The 23,979-nt window shown below is 43.0% G+C and overlaps 1 protein-coding gene across 3 annotated transcripts in view; it reads right to left on the reverse strand.

Moving 5' to 3' along the window:
* The window catches only part of nampt1 (nicotinamide phosphoribosyltransferase 1), a 42,774-nt gene that overhangs the window by 7,693 nt on the left and 11,102 nt on the right, over positions 1-23,979 (reverse strand). For 2 of the 3 annotated variants that reach the window (XM_038780159.1, XM_038780160.1), the window contains 9 exons: positions 20,732-20,888; positions 19,079-19,182; positions 5,457-5,585; positions 5,157-5,315; positions 4,583-4,719; positions 3,660-3,885; positions 2,536-2,655; positions 1,725-1,865; positions 832-966 (listed from right to left, as the gene is read on the reverse strand). In XM_038780159.1, the coding sequence (XP_038636087.1) occupies positions 832-966; positions 1,725-1,865; positions 2,536-2,655; positions 3,660-3,885; positions 4,583-4,719; positions 5,157-5,315; positions 5,457-5,585; positions 19,079-19,182; positions 20,732-20,888 (1,308 nt within the window). Of the gene's footprint in view, positions 1-831; positions 967-1,724; positions 1,866-2,535; positions 2,656-3,659; positions 3,886-4,582; positions 4,720-5,156; positions 5,316-5,456; positions 5,586-19,078; positions 19,183-20,731; positions 20,889-21,886; positions 22,038-23,979 lie in introns of those variants that run through there. The other variant, XM_038780161.1, reaches the window with a different exon arrangement.

Consider the following 23,979-nt stretch of genomic DNA (forward strand, 5'->3'; position numbering starts at 1 on the left):
TCCGTGGGGGGAGGGGTAAGTGCTTCATTGGGATGGTGTGGGGACTGGGTCGCGTGGGGTTAATGTCTATTTAATTGTTATTGTATATTCTCTTTTTACACTCTTAATATTCACTAGTTTGTTTTGTTATTATTGTTACAACTGTTTTATTATGAAAAATTCTGCAAAACCTTAATAAAAATACTTTAAAAAAACAAAAACAATCTTGCTGCAAATGTCCATGAATTTTGTCCACCACCCCCCCCAAAGTTACAATTTCACATTTCTATGCATTAAACTGCCTTTACAACCCTTTTGCACATCATCTGGTCTAGGTGCTCCTATGTTGAAGCTCACACTTACTTAATGGCAAATACCAGCATCAACCATCTTGTGCCTATTCTCAAGTAATTTAACAGGGGTCCAGGACTTATGTCAGCAAACTTGAAAAATCACTTGTTCCTTTACCTACAAACTATCAGTGGCGTGGTGGTATTGTCACTGGACTAATAATCCAGATACCCAGGATAATGCTCATGAGACCAGTGTTCAAATCCTACCTGGGCAGATTGTGGAATTTCAATTCAAAAAAGAAAAACAAAATCTGGAACTAAAGTCATGGTGACCATGGACCAATTTTGTCAATTGTCGAAAAAACCCAGCCGGTTCCTTAATGTCCTTTAGGGAAGGAAATCTGTAATTCTTACCTCGTCAGGCCTGCATGTGACTGGCTCTCTGAAAAGATTAAATGCCAATGTTTTCTTCTAATCTGCTTAATTAACCTTGTTATTAGGTCATGTTAAACTTGTCATGTTTTAGTGGCAGAGTATAAGAAGGTACCAATTTACTTACAGGACCATTTTCTTCCAGCTCTCCTTTACCCTCTTCAAGTGTAGCATAATCCCCTGAAGGAGTACAGTGCAAAGACAAACGTCCTTTCTTAGATCGCTTGTTTGGATCCATAACTGGATCTTTGAAAACATTTACCTAAAACAAGAGAAGTCAATTTACAGACATGAAGTAGTACCATTTATAACTTGAACTAGAAAGCAGTTACTAGTTTAGAAAAATATACACATGAAAAACAGAACAACAATACTTTGTGAATGTAACAAGTATCTGCATCAATGGAAGGTTCATAAGTGCTATCCCCAATAACCAGCACTGGAAAGTGCATCCATGAATAAGTCTGTCAACACTCAAATGCCTGCTGTCAAATTGAGAAATGGTAATATAAAGATGCTTATATTTATTTATTTTTGAAATTATATTCCAGTGAACGTCAGCAATTCGAGAAAACAGTTGTAGCTGTAGAGCGCAACAATAAACACAATGGGAATTAGACAGTTGCTTCAAAGAGGATGACTGAAAGGGCATGAAACGTGAGGAGCGGCTTAGATTAGGAGCCATATGGAGGGTGGACAAAACAGGCCTAGATGTTTGAGATTACATTCTATGAATTACTTAGTTATACTGTTACAGCTTATTCAGCAGAATTGTGTAAAGTTAAGTCCAACATGATATTAATGTGAACTGACATTTAGTGAACGATGGACTCAAAGGTTATGTATAGTGCAACTGGCCAGAATGGGCACAGAGATATTAGCCTACTTATTCAGTAAAGTAGATTTAGAATTGATTGGATAGAGATTTGATTCATATGCTCGATACATGTGGGAAATGCTCTACCCAAAAACTACAGGTGTTTAAAATGCAGTTCAAAAACTCTATACAGTGTAACATACCCCAAGTCCATTTGTTACCACATAACTGCATTTGAAGGAACAATTCAGAAGATCGCGCGTTATCTTCTGCAACAAAGCACCACCAGATCCAAAGGCAATGTTTTCAATACTCCATTTATGCTCTTTCATGCCTTGAACAATCTGAAAAAACACATATAACTTTTAGCAGTTTAAAAGATAGCATGCTGCAACATACTTTTCTCTATCTGTAATAATCCTGCATCCCTCCCATAGGTATATCCAGTTGTTTCTTAAAGAAGGTTTTTGCATCCGTCATCCTAAGCTGAAGTCCTTTCCAAGTTAATCACTTTGTATAAAGAAACTTCTGATGTCAGTCTTCAAGTTACTTCTATTGTTTGAAACCATGTTGCATTGTCTCTGGTTTAATTCAAAACTAGTTTTCTGGATTAACGTTTTCCAAACCATTTACAACGTTTTCCATACCATTCAAGTTCCTCAATCTCACCAGTCTCCATCGCTGTGACAACTGGCACTTGTATGCAACATTCCTCACTCTCTCCTCATTAAATTCTATGCCACTGGTGTCCTTCCATTTGGCCATCATTGGCAGTTGTGCCTTCAGTGATATAGGCCCCATGCTCTTGGAAAGCTCTCTTCAATTCTCTCCATTCTCTTACCTTATGGCCCTCTTTAAAGCCACACAAACATCTGTCCCAATATCATCTGCTTTGGTATGAAATTGATGTTGCATTACACTCACTGACTGGGGATCTTTCAGTCATGCAATCAGTTTCCCAAAAATCTCACTATTATATCTCTTGAAAACCTTTGCTGGACTGTGCACTCTTACCTCTTGCAAAGTGTTTATATCCACACCATCTCCCTGAATAATTCTCAAGTAAGGAGGAAGAACTTTATAACCATTACAGTTGTCAGTTGGTGGAAATTTCCTTCCAAGGATCTCAAGAACCTGAAGGCCAGAAAAATGACAATTTGATAATTCGGCAACACAAAGATTAGTTATTTGACTTGTTACTTCAAGATCAAAGCATCAAATCATCTCTTACAGAACAGTGAATTAGTTTTTATATTCATTAGTCCGCAGTCATTTAGTTCTTCTCTCCAGCCCAATTTGAACAAGGCCTACCACTGATGTTGGTCTGGACCAGACCAGTGCAATTTGTGGAGGCGGAGCTGGGGAACCTGGTTCCATTAATTTCCTTCTCTGGGATCAAATCCAGCAAATAATGAGATTCAAAAGTTTCATAATCTGTTGGCACCATTTAGCAGACCGTGATCCATCTCAAGAGTTGGCAAATTGACTTCCTCATCATAAGTGCCAGCATTCTATAGTTTTCATCCCAAGTATCAGCATGCATATCAAGAGACAACATCAGTTATGATATTTTATGCAGATTTCGCATGATAGGTATATATACCCATTGCCAATTATATTTTTAAACTTCTACCAAGGTTTTCCTTTTAAAACCTCAAGGGGAGTACAGTATTCATGTAGATGTATAATCTGTTCCTCTGGATTTTTTGGTAAAGCAACCCTTATAAATTGGCGTAGATATCCTTGCAAATTAAATGCTTGCAATTTAATTTCACTTTTATCACCTCGGGCATGGGGCAAGATTGCGAAGTGGGGCTTCACGAATAATCTCCGCCATGCTTTTCTTTCCTCTCAGTCTCGGACTACATTTAAAGGAAACCCCAAACTTTGGGTTCAACTTCAGATGCAGTCTGAACTAATTAGTTGGAGGAATTAGGTCAGTCTGAGCCACTGAAGAGCTTGAAAAAGTATATTCTTAAATATTTAGTATACTTTATTTCGCCATTTCAACTCCCATTCTGATAAATTTAACTTGCACTTTTATTTACTTTTAAATATACATTGATACTTCTGTGTCATATTATTACTGAGGAGATCATAAAGAAGGAACTACACTCTAAAAAAAGAGAATATGTTACCTGTAAAACTGTATCAAGTGGATTTCCTGAATCTGGCCGAATAATGAGTGGGGCTGAAGGGCTTCTTGCTTCTATCAAACTTCTCAAGTCCTCACCCCAGATGGTTTCGCAAGCATTATAAATGTCATAACTGTCACTAACAATTGATACAGGCACTGTGGAAAACGTCTTCATTATGTGTTCAAAGGCATCTTTTTCGCAGTCTTTTCCCCATGCTGTAATTGTACTGCTCAAAGGAATAAAATATAGAACCCATTCAAGCGCTTAAATACAGACCAACATTTGATTGCAAACTGCTTTAATTGTAAAAAAAAACTCTTTTCAAACTTAATTTTATCAGAATTAAGACAACAAAGCTCCTCAAAACAATGTGGAGAACAAATATTTTAAGCAACCTCAATGACTCACTGCTCTTATCAGCTCTTGTGGACAGAGACAAATAAAATCACAGGAAACTATTCAAGATCAAGTTTACAATAAAATAGAGAATAACGCAATGGTGCAACCAGGTGATAAGATTGACACTTATGCAAGATTAATTAGGGGTAGCTAACAGTTGGAGAATCCTGAGGATTTATATACTGACAAATCCTTTTAAGTGTCAGTCTGTCCTGCAAACAGCAAATGGTGTCATTTCTAGACTGTGTTCAAAATATTAAAAAATGGGGAATATAAACAAATTCTTGCATACACAGAAGAAATTTACATCTCAAAAAATCAGAGTTAAGAACTTTTCTCCTCAACTCCCAGGAGAAATAAACTAGAATATAAATGAGAATTCAAAACGGGAGACTTGCACAACATAAATACTTTTAATACTTACAAGTACTTGGCAAAGTGTTCCTCCTAGCATTTTGTGAAATTTACTGTCAAAACTTTTAATGCAGCTTCCCAATAGTAAGTTAAATTATGAAAGTGCTCACCTGTGTTCTGCTGCTGGTACTGAAAAGCCTGGCACCGGGTCCTTTGTTCCATAATACTTCTTGATGACGGTGATTCCTGCAACGGTGTCTGTTCCTTTGAAGTTTACTAGATGTGAAGATGCCCCAATTCCTGCTGTCTAAAAGAGATGTTATGACATGCAGATGATTAAGTGAAGGTGTACAAATTTAGTCATGGTTTTGGAATAAATACCTATTCAAAACTACATCTCAGCCTTTTCATAGGCACCATTATTTTAAATTCAATAAATTTTGCTTTTTATCAAGCCCTGTACCCTGGTTATGCAATTTTTCCAAGGTGGGGGACATAATTTTGCACGTAATTCAGATTCCAACCATGCATCCCGTTGTGCAAACAGCGTATGGTCTTAACTCCAGGGCAATGTGAACTCAGGAGTGATTACATCATCACTTTGCTCGGTTAGACAGTAATGACAAGTAGAAAGATCGAGGTTGTAGGATTTTAAGACCTGGTTGAAATCTTAACCAAGCCATTCTGTTTATTCAGTTAAACTTTCACTAGTAAAACACATGGGTCATTGCACAAAGTATTTACCTCTTGTGATGAAACCCCTCTGTAACCAAAGTCATGAAGCTTGTACTCCAGTCCATCTAAATTACCAGCAGTCTGCATCAAGTATTTGGCTAAAATTTTCTTCTGCTCTCTGGAATTCGTGGCCACAGAGATGGGATACCAAGTTTGAACAAGACTAGTCTAAAAACAAGAATAAAAGGAAATGCAATGTCACTGCCGTCCACAAGACTACATTCTGCCCACACCCAAATTACAGGAAGACTAAAGGCGAAACTGCATAAAATTAAATGAGACTGAATATCCTGCAAAGTGCATACATACCTCAACCCAATTAGTCAGCCAATAGCATTCTGGATCCGTGTTTTCAACAGTAAAGAGAACATTTCCCCGGGGGATGACACTCCCTTCAGGGACAGCTTTTACCTCTATTGGAAGGTGTCCATCGTGTTTCTAAAATGGAGAATCAAAATCCAAAACAAGGTCAGCAATTGTACTATAATTTTTTAAAAGTCTAATTAGTTTTCATATACTTCCAAATGCTCTCATAATCCAGGTACACTTCACTAACAACCACCATTTTTACTGACCCAAGGCAAACAACCAAAAGTAAAATTTTAAAGTTAAATGCTTTAAATTGTTCCCTCAAGAAAGTGAAAGACAAAAAACGGATACTCAGAAGAAACATCATTTTAATAGCCCAGTAAGAAGTCATACAACACCAGGTTGAAGTCCAACAGGTTTGTTTCAAACACAAGCTTTCGGAGCACTGCTCCTTCCTCAGGTGAATGGAGAGGTATGTTCCAGAAACATTTATATAGGCAAAGTCAGAGATGCCAGACAATGCTTGGAATGCGAGCATTTGCGGGTAATCAAATCATTACAGATCCGGAGATAGGGGGTGATCCCAGGTTAAAGAGGTGTGAATTGTCTCAAGCCAGGACAGTTGGTAGGATTTTGCAAGTCCAGGCCAGATGGTGGGGGATGAATGTAATGCGACATGAATCCAAGATCCCGGTTGAGGTCGCACTCATGCGTGCAGAACTTAGCTACACGTTTTTGCTCGGCAATTCTGCGTTGTCGCGTGTCCTGAAGACCGCCTTGGAGAACGCTTACCCGGAGATCAGAGGCTGAATGCCCTTGACTGCTGAAGTGTTCCCTGACTGGAAGGGAATATTCCTGCCTGGTGATTGTCGTACGATGCCCGTTCATTCATTGTCGCAGTGTCTGCATGGTCGCACCAATGTACCATGCTTCGGGACATCCTTTCCTGCAGCGTATGAGGTAGACTACATTGGTCGAGTCGCACGTGTATGTGCCGCGTACCTGGTGGGTGGTGTTTCCACGTGTAATGGTGGTATCCATGTCGATGATCTGGCATGTCTTGCAGAGATTGCCCTGGCAGGGTTGTGCGGCGCCGCGGTCGTTGGGTAATTTGCTGCAAACAATGGTTTGTTTGAGGTTGCGCTGTTGTTTGAAAGCAAGTAGTGGGGGTGTGGGGATGACCTTGGCAAGATTGATGATGTGTTGAAGGCTGCTAAAATTATGTCGTAGTTTCTCTGCCCTAGGAAAGTACTGGACGACGAAGGGTACTTTGTCAGTTGTGTCCCGCGTTTGTCTTCGGAGGAGGTCGGTGCGGCTTTTTTGCTGTGGCGCGTTGGAACTGTTGATCGATGAGTCGAGCGCCATATCCCTTTTGTACGAGGGCATCTTTCAGCATCTGTAGGTGTCTGTTACGCTCCTCCTCGTCTTAGCAAATCCTGTGTACACGGAGGACTGGGCCATCGGGGATGGCTTCTTTAATGTGTTTCGGGTGAAAGCTGGAGAAGTGGAGCATTGTGAGGTTATCTGTGGGCCTGCGATAAAGCGAAGTGCTGAGGTGACCGTCCTTGATGGAGATGAGTGTCCAAGAATGCAACTGAATTTAGAGAATAGTCCATGGAGAGTCTGATGGTGGGATGGAACTTATTGATCTCATCGTGTAGTCGTTTCAGTGATTCTTCGCTGTGGGTCCAAAGGAATAAAATGTCATCGATGTATCTGGTGTATAACGTTGGTTGAAGGTTCTGTGTGGTGAGGAAGTCTTGTTCAAACTTGTGCATGAAGATGTTGGCATATTGAGGTGTGAATTTGGTCCCCATGGCAGTTCCGTGCGTCTGGATGAAGAATTTGTTGTCGAAGATGAAGACGTTGTGATCTAGAATGAAGCGGATGAGTTGCAGAATTGCATCTGGAGATTGGCAGCTGTGGACTGAGGCTGTTGCAGCAGTGCCGTCGTCATGGGGGATGCTGGTGTAGAGTGCAGAGACATCCATTGTGACGAGGAATATTCCTGGTTCAACTGGTCCATGGGTGCTGAGTTTCTGTAGGAAGTCCGTCGTGTTGCGACAGAAGCTGGGTGTACCTTGTACCATGGGTTTCAAGGTGCCCTCGATGTGGCAAGAGGTTCTCTCACAGGATCCCATTGCCTGAAACGATAGGATGGCCTGGTGTGTTGGCCTGGTGTATTTTCGGGAGGCAGTAGAGATCTCCAATGCGGGGATTACGTGGGATGAGAGTACATAGGGTGCTCAGAAGGTCTGGATCCAAGGTCTTGATCAGTCTGTTGAGTTGGCGGATGTGTTCCTTGGTTGGATCTGTAGTGTTCCTAGTTGTTGAGTTGTCGGTACACTTCTTTGCAGTAGTCCGTTCTGTTCAGTACGACGGTGGCCCCCCCTTTGTCTGCTGGTTTGATGACTATGTTGCGGTTGGTCTTGAGAGCGTGGATGGTGTTGTGTTGTGCTTGGGTGACGTTCAGGGCTGCCTTGTGAATGCGACTGATGAATCTGGCATTGACACGACTCCTGACGGCTTGAGCATACATGTTGAGTCTAGGGCAGCGGCCTTCCGGAGGGGTCCAATTCGACTCTTTCCTTTTCGATTGCTGCACCGCAGATCTCGCGGTCTGCTGTTCCGGTTCATTGGTTGTCTCCTTGGGTTCGCTGTCGACCTCTTGGGGTCTGTGGAAAAATTCCCGGAGCCTCATTCGCCTGATGAATTCCTTTGTGTCTGCCGCGAGATTGATGGGGTCCATTTTGGTGGTGGTGCAGAAATTGAGCCCTCTGCTGAGGACTTTGATTTCGTCTGGTTGAAGGGTGTAGTCCGACAAGTTGACAATACATTTCCCTGTGTTGTTTTCTACTGTGGTACCGGGGGAAGCTTGGTTGCTGCTGGTGGTGATACTGAGGTTCTCAAGCTTCCTGTTCTTGGTGTGCCTATAGGTGGCATAGTATCGTTGTCTCATCTGTTTGGCGGTGTTACGCAGCTGGTCTGCTGTGTCCTGAACACAGGTTGAGAATATGGCCTCTATCTTGGTTTCCAGGTTGCGTCGACTGCTGTAGAGCTGGTGTACAAGGTGTTTGAGGAGTGTGACAGAGGTGTGGCGGCAGAGTCTTTCAGCATAGTCTGTGTTGTAGGTCGACTTGAGTGGGTTTGTGATCTGTAGCCCTTTCGGGATCTTGTCTGCTTTTTTGCATCTTTGTAGAAACTTAATGTCAGTGTCTATATGCACGATCTTCCTGGAGATCCTCTCCACTTTGAGCCGGCAGTTTGCGGTGTCGATGGTAGCCATGATGTGGAGATGCCGGCGTTGGACTGGGGTGAGTACAGCAAGACGTCTTACAACACCAGGTTAAAGTCCAACAGGTTTGTTTCAAACACAAGCTTTCGGAGCACTGCTCCTTCCTCAGGTGAATGAAGAGGTGTGTTCCAGAAGCATTTATATAGACAAAGTCAGAGATGCCAGACAATACTTGGAATGCGAGCTTTTGCAGGTAATGAAATAATTACAGATCCAGAGATAGGGGGTGATCCCAGGTTAAAGAGGTGTGAATTGTCTTAAGCCAGGACAGTTGGTAGGATTTTGCAAATCTTGGCCAGATGGTGGGGGGCATTAATCCCCCCCCCCCCCCCCCCCCCAAGTTCGTGGGGGGCATTAATTTCTCCCCCCACACCATCTGGCCTGGACTTGCAAAATCCTACCAACTGTCCAGGCTTGAGACAATTCACACCTCTTTAACCTGGGATCACCCCCTATCTCTGGATCTGTAATTATTTCATTACCTGCAAATGCTCGCATTCCAAGCATTGTCCAACATCTCTGACTTTGTCTATATAAATGTTTCTGGAACATACCTCTCCATTCACCTGAAGAAGGAGCAGTGCTCCGAAAGCTTGTGTTTGAAACAAACCTGTTGGACTTTAACCTGGTGTTGCAAGACTTCTTACTGTGCTCACCCCAGTCCAACGCTGGCATCTCCACATCATTTGAATAGCCCCAGCAGCATGGTACAAAATTTTCCTTTATAAACATCTGCATTGAGGGTGAGGGGGGCACAAAACAAACAAGGGAAATCAGTTATTTCACGTACTAAAAACTTTATCGGCAGCACGGTGGCGCAATGGTTAGCACTTCTCCTTCACGACACTGAGGTCCCAGGTTTGATCCCGGCTCCTGGTCATTGTCCATGTGGAGTTTGCACATTCTCCCCATGTTTGCATGGGTTTCACCCCTTCAACCCAAAGATGTGCATGCTAGGTGGATTGGCCACGGTAAATTGCCCCTTAATTGGAAAAAAAATAATTGGGTACTCTAAATTAAAAACAAACTAAAAAAACATCTTGTTGTGAAGTATACCAAGTGGAAGGCAAAGACTATTAAGACATTAGGAATATAATATCACATAGCAATTTCAGACCATGCTCCGCACTGGGTTGATCTGGAGATGGGGGAGGCGCGGGACCAGCGCCCGCTCTGGCGACTGGATGTGGGGCTGCTGGCTGATGAGGAGGTGTGTAGGAGGGTCCGGGGAAGTATTGAGGGGTATCTGGATACCAACGACACGGGGGAGGTCCGGGTGGGGATGGTCTGGGAGGCTCTGAAAGCAGTGATCCGGGGGGAGCTGATCTCCATACGGACCCATAGGGAAAGGAGGGAGAGGAAGGAGAGGGAGAGACTGGTGGGGGAGCTCCTGGATGTGGACAGGAGATACGCGGAGGCACCGGAGGAGGGGTTGCTGGGGGAACGGCGTAGTTTGCAGGCCAAATTTGACTTGTTGACCACCAGAAAGGCAGAGACACAGTGGAGGAGGTCGCAGGGCGCGGTATATGAGTATGGGGAAAAGGCGAGCAGGATGTTGGCGCATCAGCTCCGCAGGCGGGATGCGGCTAGGGAAATTGGTGGAGTGACGGATAGGGGTGGGAATGTAATGCAGAAGGGGACAGAAGTAAATGGGGTCTTTAGGGACTTCTACGAGGAACTGTACCGGTCAGAACCTCCGATGGGGAGAGGGGGGATGGAGAGCTTCATGAACAGGCTATGCTTCCCAAGGGTTCAAGAGGAGCTGGTAGAGGGGCTGGGGGCGCCGATAGAGTTGGAGGAGCTAGTCAGGGGGATCGGGTAAATGCAGTCAGGTAAGGCGCCGGGGCCGGACGGGTTCCCGGTAGAATTTTATAAAAAGTATGCGGATCTGGTGGGCCCCCTGTTGGTGCGAGCCTTCAATGAGGCATGGGAGGGGGGGGCTTTGCCCCCGACGATGTCGCGGGCACTGATCTCTCTGATCCTGAAGCGGGATAAGGACCCCTTGCAGTGTGGATCATACAGGCCTATCTCGCTCCTCAATGTTGACGCTAAGTTGCTGGCGAAGATCCTGGCCACCAGGATAGAGGACTGTGTGCCAGGGGTGATACATGAGGATCAGACAGGATTTGTCAAGGGACGGCAGCTCAACACGAATGTGCGGAGACTACTAAATGTTATTATGATGCCGGCAGTGGAGGGGGAGGCTGAGATAGTGGTGGCGCTGGATGCGGAGAAAGCATTTGATAGAGTTGAGTGGGGGTACCTGTGGGAGGTGCTGGAGCGGTTCGGATTCGGGGAGGGATTCATCAAATGGGTGAGGCTGCTCTACGCGGCTCCGATGGAGAGTGTAGTTACCAATGGAAGGAGATCGGAGTACTTTAGGCTCTACCGTGGGACCAGGCAGGGGTGCCCCCTGTCCCCCTTGCTCTTTGCACTGGCGATTGAACCTTTGGCTATGGCGTTGAGGGAGTCAGGGAGATGGAGGGGTCTGGTGCGGGGTGGGGAGGAACATCGTGTATCGCTGTATGCGGACGACCTGCTGTTGTATGTGGCGGATCCAGAAGGGGGAATGCCGGGGGTGATGGAGCTGTTAGCGGAATTTGGGGGCTTCTCGGGCTATAAGTTAAATTTAGGCAAGAGTGAGGTATTTGTAGTACACCCGGGTGATCAGGAGGAGGGAATCGGGAGACTCCCATTTAAGAGGGCAGTGAAGAGTTTCAGATGCCTGGGGGTGCAGGTGGCCAGGAGTTGGGGGACTCTCCATCAGGTTAATTTTACCAGGCTGGTGGAGCAGATGGAAGAGGAATTTAAAAGGTGGGACATGGTGCCGCTATCGTTGGCGGGTAGAGTGCAGTCCGTCAAAATGACGGTTCTCCCGAGGTTCTTGTTCCTTTTCCAGTGTTTGCCCATCTTTATCCCTAGGGCCTTTTTTAGAAGGGTGACTAGCAGCATCATGAGCTTTGTTTGGGCGCATGGGACCCCGAGGGTGAAGAGGGTCTTCTTGGAGCGGGGTAGAGATGGTGGGGGGCTGGCGTTACCCAATCTCTCGGGGTATTATTGGGCGGCCAATGTGTCGATGGTGCGCAAGTGGGTAATGGAGGGGGAGGGGGCAGCATGGAAACGGATGGAGAGGGCGTCCTGTGGCGATACAAGCCTGGGGGCCCTGGTAACGGCGCCGTGGCCGTTCCCTCCTACGAGGTATACCACGAATCCGGTGGTGGCGGCTACCCTCAAGATTTGGGGGCAGTGGAGGCGACATAGGGGAGAAGTGGGGGGCTCGATGGAGGCTCCGTTAAGGGGGAACCATAGGTTCGTCCCGGGGAACATTGATGGGGGATTTCAGGGTTGGCACAGAGCGGGCATCAGACAGCTGAGGGACCTGTTTATTGATGGGAGGTTTGCGAGCCTGGGGGAGTTGGAGGAGAAATTTGGGCTCCCCCCGGGGAACATGTTCAGGTATCTGCAGGTAAAGGCATTTGCTAGGCGGCAGGTGGAGGGATTCCCTTCGCTTCCCGCGAGGGGGGTGAGCGACAGGGTGCTTTCGGGGGTCTGGGTCGGAGAGGGGAAGATATCTGATATCTACAAGGTTATGCAGGAGGCGGAGGAGGCGTCAGTAGAGGAGCTGAAAGCTAAGTGGGAGGGGGAACTGGGGGAACAGATCGAAGACGGGACATGGGCTGATGCCCTGGAGAGGGTTAATTCTTCCTCCTCGTGTGCGCGGCTTAGCCTCATCCAATTCAAGGTGCTGCACCGGGCCCACATGACTGGGACGAGGATGAGTAGGTTCTTTGGGGGTGAGGACAGGTGTGTCAGGTGCTCGGGGAGTCCAGCGAACCATGCCCATATGTTCTGGGCATGCCCGGCACTGGAGGAGTTCTGGAAGGGGGTGGCGAGGACGGTGTCGAGGGTGGTGGGATCCAGGGTCAAGCCAGGATGGGGACTCGCGATTTTGGGGTTGGGGTGGAGCCGGGAGTACAGGAGGCGAAAGAGGCCGGTGTGCTGGCCTTTGCGTCCCTAGTAGCCCGGCGAAGGATCTTGCTACAATGGAAGGATGCGAGGCCCCCAAGCGTGGAGACCTGGATCAATGACATGGCGGGTTTCATTAAGCTAGAGAAGGTCAAATTCGCCCTGAGAGGGTCGGTACAAGGGTTCTTTAGGCGGTGGCAGCCTTTTCTCGACTTTCTGGCTCAACGATAGGGTACGGGGACAGCAGCAGCAGCAACCCGGGGAGGGAAAAGGGGAGGGAAAAGGGGGGGGCCGACAATGGCTATGTTTGTTTATTTAATTTTAATATTTTTTAAGTTCTTTTGTTGTTCATTAGGGTTGGGGGGGTGGGGGGGGATGTGATACATGCGCCGATACGGTCTGGGGGTGTCACAGTTATTATGGGTTATTTTGTTGCATTTCATTGTTTGTCGTTATGTTTTATATTTTCTGTAAAAAATTCCAATAAAAATTATATAAAAAAAAAAGGAATATAATATCAAACATGTACTAAGCAAAGCAATGGTCTTTTGGCAAATACAGATACCAGATGATTCACTGTTGTCGTACAAGCCAAGATTTATTAAACTGGCTTTTGATTGGATTACACCAAGCCCAAAAGAGGCTTGCCCAATCGAAGCAGTGTGTCAAAATACAGTACATCCCACTAATGCTTGTCTGTAATCTTTAGCATCTCTTTGGAAGGGGAGGTAACAAATTCCACATTCTAAAAAAAAGTGGTTGCATTGATTGTTCCCCACTTCACATTTTGTTTGTTTTAGCTTTTACCCCAGGATAGAAATATTAATGCATGTTATGCCTAGTTTAAAACTTGTTCAATTGTTTAGTCAAACCTCTATCTTATTCCTGAGTATTAACACAGAAAAAGAAAATTCACAGCAATCATCTGTTCTCTTTAATGGAATATAAACTTTCCTCAATAAACAAGAAAATGTTGAGAAACAACTTTTCTGAAATTTCCATTTTGAACGGAACAAAATTGGGGTATACCAAATGGCCCATTGATGCTTCTCAACCATTTAATATGGCTGGTAAACTACCTCACTGCATGATGATCTGCATCTACTTTCCCAACCGCATCCCCAGATTTCCCCAGCACCAAAGTCTGTGTCTCTCAGTCTCAAATGCAATTAACGATGGGAGTATCCACAACCCTCAGGGGTAGATAATTCCAAGTTTTACAACCCTTTGAGTGAAGAAGTTTTAGTCCAGAGTAATTCTTAATCCTGAGGTTGTGCCAGTGTTCTCAATTCCTCAACCAAGGGAAACAATGGGCTGGATTCACCAGTCCACAACCGTGCATTTCTCGGCCGGGCACAGTTCGCTGGCGGTGGGATTCTATCTTCAGGCCGCTTGTCAATAGGATTTCCCTTTATAACCAGCCCACACCGCCAAGAAACACGCAGACTAGGGTGCGCCATCAGCGGGAAAAATGAATTGCAATGACCGGAAAAATCCAGGCAATGTCTCAGTATCTAGTCTCGGAAGCCGTTTTAGAATCTTGTAAGTTTCAATGAGATCATCTCACATTCTTTTAAACTCCATATAAAATAGGAACAATTTACCAGACTCTTGTCATAGGTCATCCCAGGAACTAATCTGGTGAAATTTCACTGCAGGTATTTCCTTCCTTACGGAGATGAAAATTGAGCACATATTCCAAGTGTGGTCTTGCCAAAGCCCCGTACAATTTTTAGCAAGATTTCTTTATTCTTGGACTCGGGACCATTTGCCTCTAATAGCTTTCTGTACCTGCATAATATTTATTTGTTTTCCGTGTAAGAGGTACACTCAAATGTCTCAGCATCAGCATTTACAAGTTTCACATGTTGCACACTTCCCCATATTATATTCCATTCATTTAATTGATCTGTATCTCTTTGTAGCTTGTGTCCAACACACAGCTTCCAGATTCCTACCTGGGGGTTTTGTATCACAAACTTAGATGTATTACTGTCTCTTTGTCAGCCTCAGCAGTGATTCTTGTGGTACTCCAAGCCTGCCAACTTAAAAATACCTTTATCCCTACTTTTTGCTTCCTCTCTGTTAACCAATCCCCAGCTCCACGGACCCTTGTCTTGTATATTAGCCTTTTTGAGGTACCTTGTCAAATGCCCTTGGCAATCGGAGCACACTATCTTCTTGTTCACCTATCTAACCTAATTACATCCTCAAAAGGCTCTTAATAATTTTGTCAAACATTATTTCCCTTTTGACATAATCTCATTGACTTTGTCTGATTATACAATGGATTTTCTAACTGCAGTGGTGTCTCTACTAATATGTAACAGCATTTTTCCATTTTAACTGCTATCAGGCTAACTGGCCTATACACAGTGCTCTCTCTCGGTCTGTCCCTTCTCGAATAGCTGTTACATTTGCTAATCCTTTTTTTTTTTAAATTTAGAGTACCCAATTATTTTTTTCCAATTAAGGGGCAATTTAGCATGGCCAATCCACCTACCTTGCACATCTTTGGGTTGTGGGGGCGAAACCCACGCAAACACGGGGAGAATGTGCAAACTCCACACGGACAGTGACCCAGAGCCGGGATCGAACTTGGGACCTCGGCGCCGTGAGGCAGCAGGGCTAACCCACTGCGCCACCGTGCTGCGCTCACATTTGCTAATCTAAGGAACTATGAAATAATAACATCCTAGAACGCAAGCCAGCAGGTCCTAGGAATTTGTCGGATTTTAATCCAATACTTTTTCTCTTAATAATTATCTTAAGTTCCTCTATCTTGTTAACTCTTGGTTACGCTTTATAGTATATATTTTTTTGTCTTCCACTGTGAAGACAAACAAAATATCTGTTCAATATCTGCCTTTCCATTCCCCGTCATAATTACATCCCAATTATATTGGTCTATAATGGAGACATTTGCTTCTTCCAATTGGTTTTTATATTCTTGGCTACTTTATTCCCATATTCAATTTTCCCTCCATACCTTTCAGTTGATTTACCCAATTAATCTTAGCCCTCATACTTTTCTAATTGGTTTTAAATTTATTTTTTGATTGGAGTATGTTTTCTTTAAAATTAAATACCAAATTAATTTATATGATAATTTTTCCCAGAGAATCTTATTAAGAGATTACAAATTAACCCTCATTTTACACTAGGTCTAAAATAGTTTTAGCAATAGTTGTTTCCACTATCGCTCAGGCATTCAACACGCTTATCCTCTACACTTCCTTTCCCAATTTATCTGACCAGTCTATACGAAGATTAATGCCCCACACAATTATTACATTGCCTTGCGTTTGTTACAAGCTCCAATTATTTCTTGCTTAATGATCTGTCCAACAACATAATTACTTTTCGGGAGTCCAAACTCCCACTATTTATTCTACTTTCGAGATCTTCTGAGCCAAGATCCTTTTGGAGTACCGTCCTTATATTGTCCTTCAGTACAAGGGCTAACTCTCCTTTTCTAATCTGCCCGTCTTTCATAATCCACTTGGAATATTTATTTCCAAACCTTGGTCGCCTTGTAACCATATCTCTGTAAAGGCAATTGGATACAAACTATTCTTCTTTATTTGTGCTGTTAGTTCATCTGTCTTATTATGAATGCCTCAGGCATTCAGCTAGAGTCTTTAATTTAAAAACAAATTCTTACATGGACCTCAGTTGTTGATGCACTATCGGTGTTTCTGAACACAACTTGTATCCTTGCTAGTATACTGCATCTAACAGACTTAGCCATCCATCACCAAGTCTAATTGTATTGACATCAAGCTCTACTGGACCTCTCACTTCTACTAAAACTGCCAACTTGTCCAATATCATCCAGGAGAGCAAAGATAACCCAGCTTCTCAACACCCACATCTTAAAGCACCCACTGCTTTATGCTCTCAACAAGTGTAAAGTGTGGATGGCACATTAGCACAATGGTTAGCATTGTCACTCCAGGGTCCCAGGTTCGATTGCTGGCTTGGTCACTACCTGTGCGGAGTCTGCACGTGCTCCCAGTGTGCGCGTGGGTTTCCTCCGGGAGCTCCGGTTTCCTCCCACAGTCCAAAGACGTGCAGGTTAGGTGAATTGGCCATGCTAAATTGCCCTTAGTGTCCAAAGGGGTTGGGTGGGGTTGCTGGGTTACGTTTATGGGGCAGAGGTGTGGGCTTAAGTGGTGTGCTCTTTCCAAGGACCGGTGTGGACCCAAATGGTCTCCTTCTGCACTGTAAATTCTATGTCTATGTAAAGAGCTCATTGATTTCCAAAGGCAAGAGACCATCCATTGAGCTGCCTCGGTTCTATCTCTTCCCCAAGCTAAATCTACCTCCCCCCGCCAACTCTGCTTTGAACTCCCATTTCTAGTTTTAATCCCATTTTTTGTACTTCAATCTTACCTAGTGCATGAAATTCACTTGATCCCATTCCAATTACTCACTGACTTCCCTTCTTGGTCCCACAGAAACTTACATGAATAATAGTTTGTGCTAAATAGCCACTGTTCGGACTAAAATCACTGTCATTCAGCCCACTCCAGAAAACTAAAACACATTCAGCCCTTTAATCCTTGCAAATTTACTGCACCATTTCCAACATCTTTTTCTAAAGATTTTTAAAACATTGTTGCCTTCTGTAAGACTGTCCTTAAAACCTACCTCTGTAAACAAGTATCATCATCCCTCTTAATATCACCTTTGGTTCGGCATCTCTTTCTTAAACACCTGACAGTTTAATTAAAATACAATTTATACTGTTCATTAAAAAGTCTGAAGTTTAATTTACAAAATTCTCCATTCTTCCTCTGCTGGAGTTTTAATGCTAAACTGGTAACAAACTCCCAAGAAATTATAAAAACTGAATTTGACCAACTGCCTACACCAATTCTACTGAAGTTAAAATAAGTTGGCTCCAGGAGAGAAACACCATATGTGCTACAACCTGGCAGCTGGAGCTGACAAAGTTCCTAATTTAATATACTCATTTGGCCATTACTCTGCATCCAACCACCACAAACCTGGTATATAATGTTGAATGAGGTACTATTATTCAACATGTCTCACTCAAGCCTGTTATGGGCCAGGGTTTAGAGACCCCAAAGTGTATCGTGGAGTTCATCTGAACCACAACTTTTACTAGATTGTGGTATGGGGAGCATACAGCTCACTCTACAGGTGTGGTACAGCAGAAATGGAAAAGTATTTAAAAAACAAAACAACGTTTATTCTATGAACTCAAGTTAACCGTTTTGAAACATAGTGAACATCTTAGCAACCATTAATTCAAATACAACCCCCAAAGAATACAACACTAAGTAATCCTTTAAGTTTTCCTTTTAACATCCACAAGACTTAAAATAGAACTTTTAACAGAAGCACATCAGGTTAAAGTCACTACTGTTATTAGTTTTAAATCACCAGGATCGATTTACAGAGTCTTTAGATTACAGAGAGAGATTCATACACCTTCTGGCTGTGACTGCAGCTATCCAGCTCTGAAAACGAAACTAAAACACACCCTGCAGCCTGCTCAAAAATGAAAGTAAAAAGTTGACAGACAGCCCAGCTCCACCCACTCTGACATCACTGCAGTAGTAAACACCCATTTCTTAAAGGTACTCTTACTGCAGATATTTATATACACACCCATTTACAAATACCCATTTCTTAAAGGTACTCTCACATGACAAGCCAGATAACTATTCACTTCTTCCCTCTCAAAAGGCAAGAACATCCTTTTAATTTAAATCCAGGCCTTTATTTGTATCCCGATTTTAGCCTCTCGTTGACTAATGGTGAATCACTCCAATATCTTACCCATTATTACTGATGCCAAGCCATTTGTTGTGGGTGCATTGAAATGTTTCACATTTCATATTCTTGACACTTAACCGGTTAAAGAATTAAACAACCATTATCCAGAAGATTTTCCAACCCTCCCTCTCCCCCCCCCCCATTTAATGAGAAAGCAAGCCTCCAAACTACATTGCTATTATATATAGTGGAACAAATGGCTTCAGCACCCTGGGTTTAAGGAGGGGTGAAGTGATGGTATCAATAAAAGTAATGCCAGGAAATCTAACAGCTATCCAGAAATCATATTTAGAAATATGACATATAACGGGAGATAGTACTGGTTGGACCATGAAATCTCTTGCAGTCAAAGAGTCCACAATCTTTACCAAGGCTGATACATAAATAATCACAAGGTGGAGGCCAATTGATAACTTAAACTGTAGCCTCACAATAATTAAATGCTTTGCCAAGGAAGTGGGAAGAAAAGCCAAAAACATCTGGTTCAAGGAATAAAATCAATAATTCTTGACACTTGCAATTCCTGCAGCACACAAAAACATAAATCTCCTACCTCAAGAATATAATTCCAACCACTCTCATTAAATACATCATGTTGAAAATGTTCTCTGTAAACCTCTTTGGCCTCTTGAATTTTCTCCTTTGTTACAACTCTGCCTGTTAAAAATTTAGAGGAAAATTTAGAGGAAGACCTTTTCATTCAGATTAAACAATTAATCATGTTTTTTTTGCCATGCAGTTCAGACCCAATCTTCAGAATTTTTTTATTTACACAAAGAAATAACAATACCACTTTTTTCCTGAAAGGGATGTTTTGGACAAGCTGGTTTACTGCTGCTAACGTCAAAGAATTGTATCATACCAATTTTTGAATCATGTCATGATAAATCAAAACACCATATTTTTGCAACGAATGGGTAACCAAGCGATTTGCGTCACCCATATAAAGACAATGTTCTCTGTACAGTAACTTCACTGTAGTGTTGATATACGCCTACTTGTGACACTAATAAAGATATTATTATGAGAGCAAAGCAATATTTAGGTTCAAACTAATGTTAGTGAATGGCCAATTAAATGCAAGTTTCTATCTGACACAAAGCGAGAAAGCCTGCGGATTCAAAGGTGGCAGACAAGATATGATGTGGTAAACAAGCTTTATCTGGAACCGAACATTTGTTAATGATTAACTAAGTTACTTCATTCCAGACTAACAGCATGTTGTTGTATTCTATGGACAAGAGAGAATTTATGATAATAAAGTTGATCCAATCATGCAAGTTCATTCACACTCCCAGAAATCAAAGTGTTGGTCAGTCTGTACCCAGAGTACTCTCCATTGTATTTATGGAACATCTGGGCTCCAGACAGTACAGTGGGGTCAACTTAGTTGGAGTCATGTCAGACAGAACAACCATGAACACAACTAGATAAGTCTTTAGCCTCAAAAGACATGTCTGCACGGGACCTTTGGAGATGCACAACATTCTTCATGGGATAGAAAAAGCAGACTGGAAACAATACTTCAATATTTAAGCTCAGGGGTTTGAAATGTAAAATTTAAGATGGACGTCAGTAAGAGGGTGGCCAGAACAAATGTGACTCAGGATTTTGCTTTGAACATACAGGAGAGGCTATTATTGTTCTTTGTTCTAACAGATTAAATCATACAGCAACTTACATCTCATGTTAAAAGCATAAACTTAGATCAAGAATATCCTGCTCTTCCAAAGGGTGCAGTGCAACAGTTCCTGCTGATAGGCTTAGCATTTTAAATGGCAAGACGTTTGCAGTACTAATGCCAATACCACAAAAGCTGTGACTTGTCATGCTCAAACTTCCTGAAGGTGATCCAGGGCTGGGTCAGATACCTGCTTCGAATGCTGCTTCGAAAGTTGGCAGCAGGCGAATGGCAGCCACCATTCCTTTGACAAGCACAGCAAAATCTGGGCCAAAGTCATTGGATCCATAGTGAAGGTTGCACTAGTATCATATTCTTCAATGTCTGAATGTGCCCACATTATCACTACATGCATCTAAACATTACAATATGCATCTCAAATTGAATGATTCAAATTTTCAATGAGCACAACTGAGAATGAGCATTAAAAATCTTAACAACAATATGTTGCAGTAGAGATGGTAATACAAAAATTGATCTATACTTGATTCACATGCTTAATAGCAAGAAGTTTCAAAAAGTCACCTGCTAAATATTTCTTGAGAATGTATTGCAAACCATAGAACACAGTTTCATCATATTGCACCTTCTTGGATTTGATATCTTCTTTCCTCTTCTCACGGCATTCAAAATAAGAATATACCTTGCTTGTATTTGGTGGGTATTGCAGATAGTGAGTCACCTGTGTAAATGGAGAAAATGTAACAGTAAATACAATTTTAAAAATTAATTGAAAGCTAATTTAAAATACACCAAGTTACACTAGAGGAATGGGGTACATAAAACAATTAATGCAGCCAGAATAGTTCATAAACTGTCAACAGAATGTAATAAATTGCTGGGAGAAAATAATATTAGGGTTTTAATATAAAATACATTTCCTAGGTAGAGGACAAAAATTTCAGAGCTAGCAATCTATCCAACTTTCCACAACACAGTCTGTAAGCACCACACTTCAGTTCCAGAAGGAAATTGAAGCAAGTCCAAAACTACCAAAGACTCATCCAATCTCAAGGCAAGGATTCATTGAATCAAAATAAGATAATTATATGCCAGTACCAGATGAAGAACTTTGTTGCAAAGTAACACCTTTATTTGGCAACATATGGATAGTGCAATAGTTATTCAAAACCAGGGCAGAGAAAACATACAGTAAGATTACAGTAGTTATGGTTGAAATGAAAGTTTTAAAATCCTGTTAAAAAGCGATGACAGCTTTGACAAAGAGTCATCGGACTCTAAACGCTAGCTCTTTTCTCTCCCTGCAAATGCTGCCAGACGTGCTAAGATTTTCCAGCTTTTTCTCTTTCGTTTCAGATTCCAGCATCCGCAGTAATTTGCTTTTAATGAAACCAGTCACTCTCGGATGTGGTATCAGACGCTGGAGGGACAAGTAATTAAAAAGGGGCAGGCATTATTTCACTCGATATTTTATGCATATATTCTTGTTACTTTCACTTGCAGCTCACAAAGACGACCAGAGCTAAATCTTTAGCTTTAGAGCACCAAGATTCATGCAGTGGTAGTCTCACCAAAACCATTTGTTTTCAGATGGAAAAGTTAAGATAAGATTGCCCGTGGTTACTTTTCATTCTCTTCAAGTGGTCAGCAATATATGGGATGTGCATTACTAAAAGGAGTTCATTTTTGAAAGGGAAATTTGTTTATTGGCAAACTTACCTGGGGATCAGGATGCACCATAGAAGATTTGGGTGTGGCTGTGGCAGCATTTGTCCATCTCAAATTGACCGAAGGTGGTGGTGAGTCGTCTTTTTGAACTACTACATTCCATGTGTAGTTATCCCCACAGTGCCCATAGAGTCAGACAGCACACAAACAGGCCATTCAACCCACCACGTCAAATACCATCAAATACCAATCTATACGCATCCATTTACCAGCACTTAATCCATTGCCTATTTTGCCATGGCAATTTGAGTGCTCATCTAGATGCTTCCCAAATGTTGAGTACACCTGCCTCCACCACCCTCTCAGGCAGCGCATTTCATATCTCCACCACCCTCTGGGTGAAAAAATGTTTCCTCAGGTCACTCTAAACCACTTACTCCTCATCTTAAACCTCCTCATCGTAAACCTATGCCCTCCTTAGACACCTTTGCCATGGAAACTGATTCTCATGATCTACCTTATCTATGCATCTCAATTTTGTATACCTCTATCAGATCCTCTCAGCCTCCTCTGCTCCAGAAGAACAAACCCAGCCTATCCAGTCTCTCCTAATAGCTTTAACTTTTCATCCCAGGGAACATCCTGGTTAATCTCCTCTGCTCCTTTCTAGTGCAATCACATCCTTCCAATGATGTAGCAACTAGAACTGCACACAATATTCTATCTGTGGCCCAATCAATGTTTTATAAAGTTGTACCAAGACTCCGCCTGCTCCTATATTCTAGACTCTGGCTAATGAAGGCAAGTATTCCGTATGTCTTCTTCACCACCCTATTCTACTGTCTGTGCGGAGTCTGCACATCCTCCCAGTGTGTGCGTGGGTTTCCTTCGGGTGCTCCGGTTTCCTCCCACGGTCCAAATATGTGCAAGTTAGGTGGATTGGACATGATAAATTGCCCTTAATGTCCAAAATAGCCTTTAGTGTTGGGTGGGTTACTGGGTTATGGGGATAGGGTGGAGGTGTTAACCTTGGGTAGGGTGCTCTTTCCAGGAGCCGGTGCAGACTCGATGGGCCGAATGGCCTCCTTCTGCACTATAAATTCTATAATTCTATCTACCTGTGCTGCCAACTTCAGGAATCCATTCACTTGTACACATGATCCCTTTGTTTCTCAATGTTCCATAGGGATCTACTGTTTATTGTGTAGATCCTACCCTCATTAGCCCTCCCAAAATGCATCCTCACTATCAGGATTAAATTTCATCTGCCACTGCTCTGCCCAAATTATCACCTGATCAATATCAGTCTGTATCCTAAGACTATCCTTCTCGCTATCAACAACACCAATTTGTGTGTTATCTGCAAACTTGCTAATTATACCGTTCCATATAATTACTGCAGATAACAAACAGCAAGGGACCGAGCACTGATTTTGGTGGTACACCAATGATCACAGGCTTCCGATCACAAAAGCAACCCTCCACCAGTACCCTTTGCCTCCTATTAACAAGCTAATTTTGAATCTAATTTGGGAACTTTAGTTTGATTCCATTAGCTCTAACCATTTGGACCAGCCTTCCATGTGGGACCTGGTCAAAGGCCTTACTAAAGTCCATGTCAGCCACATCAATTGTGCTATCCTCACCTATATATTTAGTTACCTTTGAATTAGTTAGACAGGATCTCCCACCAACAAATCCATTCCCACCAACAAATCCATGCTGACTATCTGTGATCAATCCCTGCCTTTCCAAGTGTTAATTAATCTGTCCCTCATTTTTTTCCAACAATGTCCCTGCCACAGACGTTACACTAACTACCTGAAATTACCTGGCTTATCCCTGCTGCTCTTCCTGAATAAAGGTACAACATTAACAATCCTCCTGTCGTCTGGCACGTCACTGGCCAGCAAAGATTTAAATATCTCTCAGGGCCCCAGCAAGCTCCTCCCTTGACTCCCACGATGTGGAGATGCCGGCGTTGGACTGGGGTGAGCACAGTAAGAAGTCTTACAACACCAGGTTAAAGTCCAAAAGGTTTGTTTCAAACACGAGCTTTTGGAACACTGCTCCTTCCCCAGGTGAACTCCCACAGCAGCCTGGGATGCATGCATCTCATCATGCCCTAGGGATTTATGCACCTT

This window comes from Scyliorhinus canicula, chromosome 20 (assembly GCF_902713615.1).
Source record: "Scyliorhinus canicula chromosome 20, sScyCan1.1, whole genome shotgun sequence".
Classification (NCBI taxonomy): Eukaryota; Metazoa; Chordata; class Chondrichthyes; order Carcharhiniformes; family Scyliorhinidae; genus Scyliorhinus; species Scyliorhinus canicula.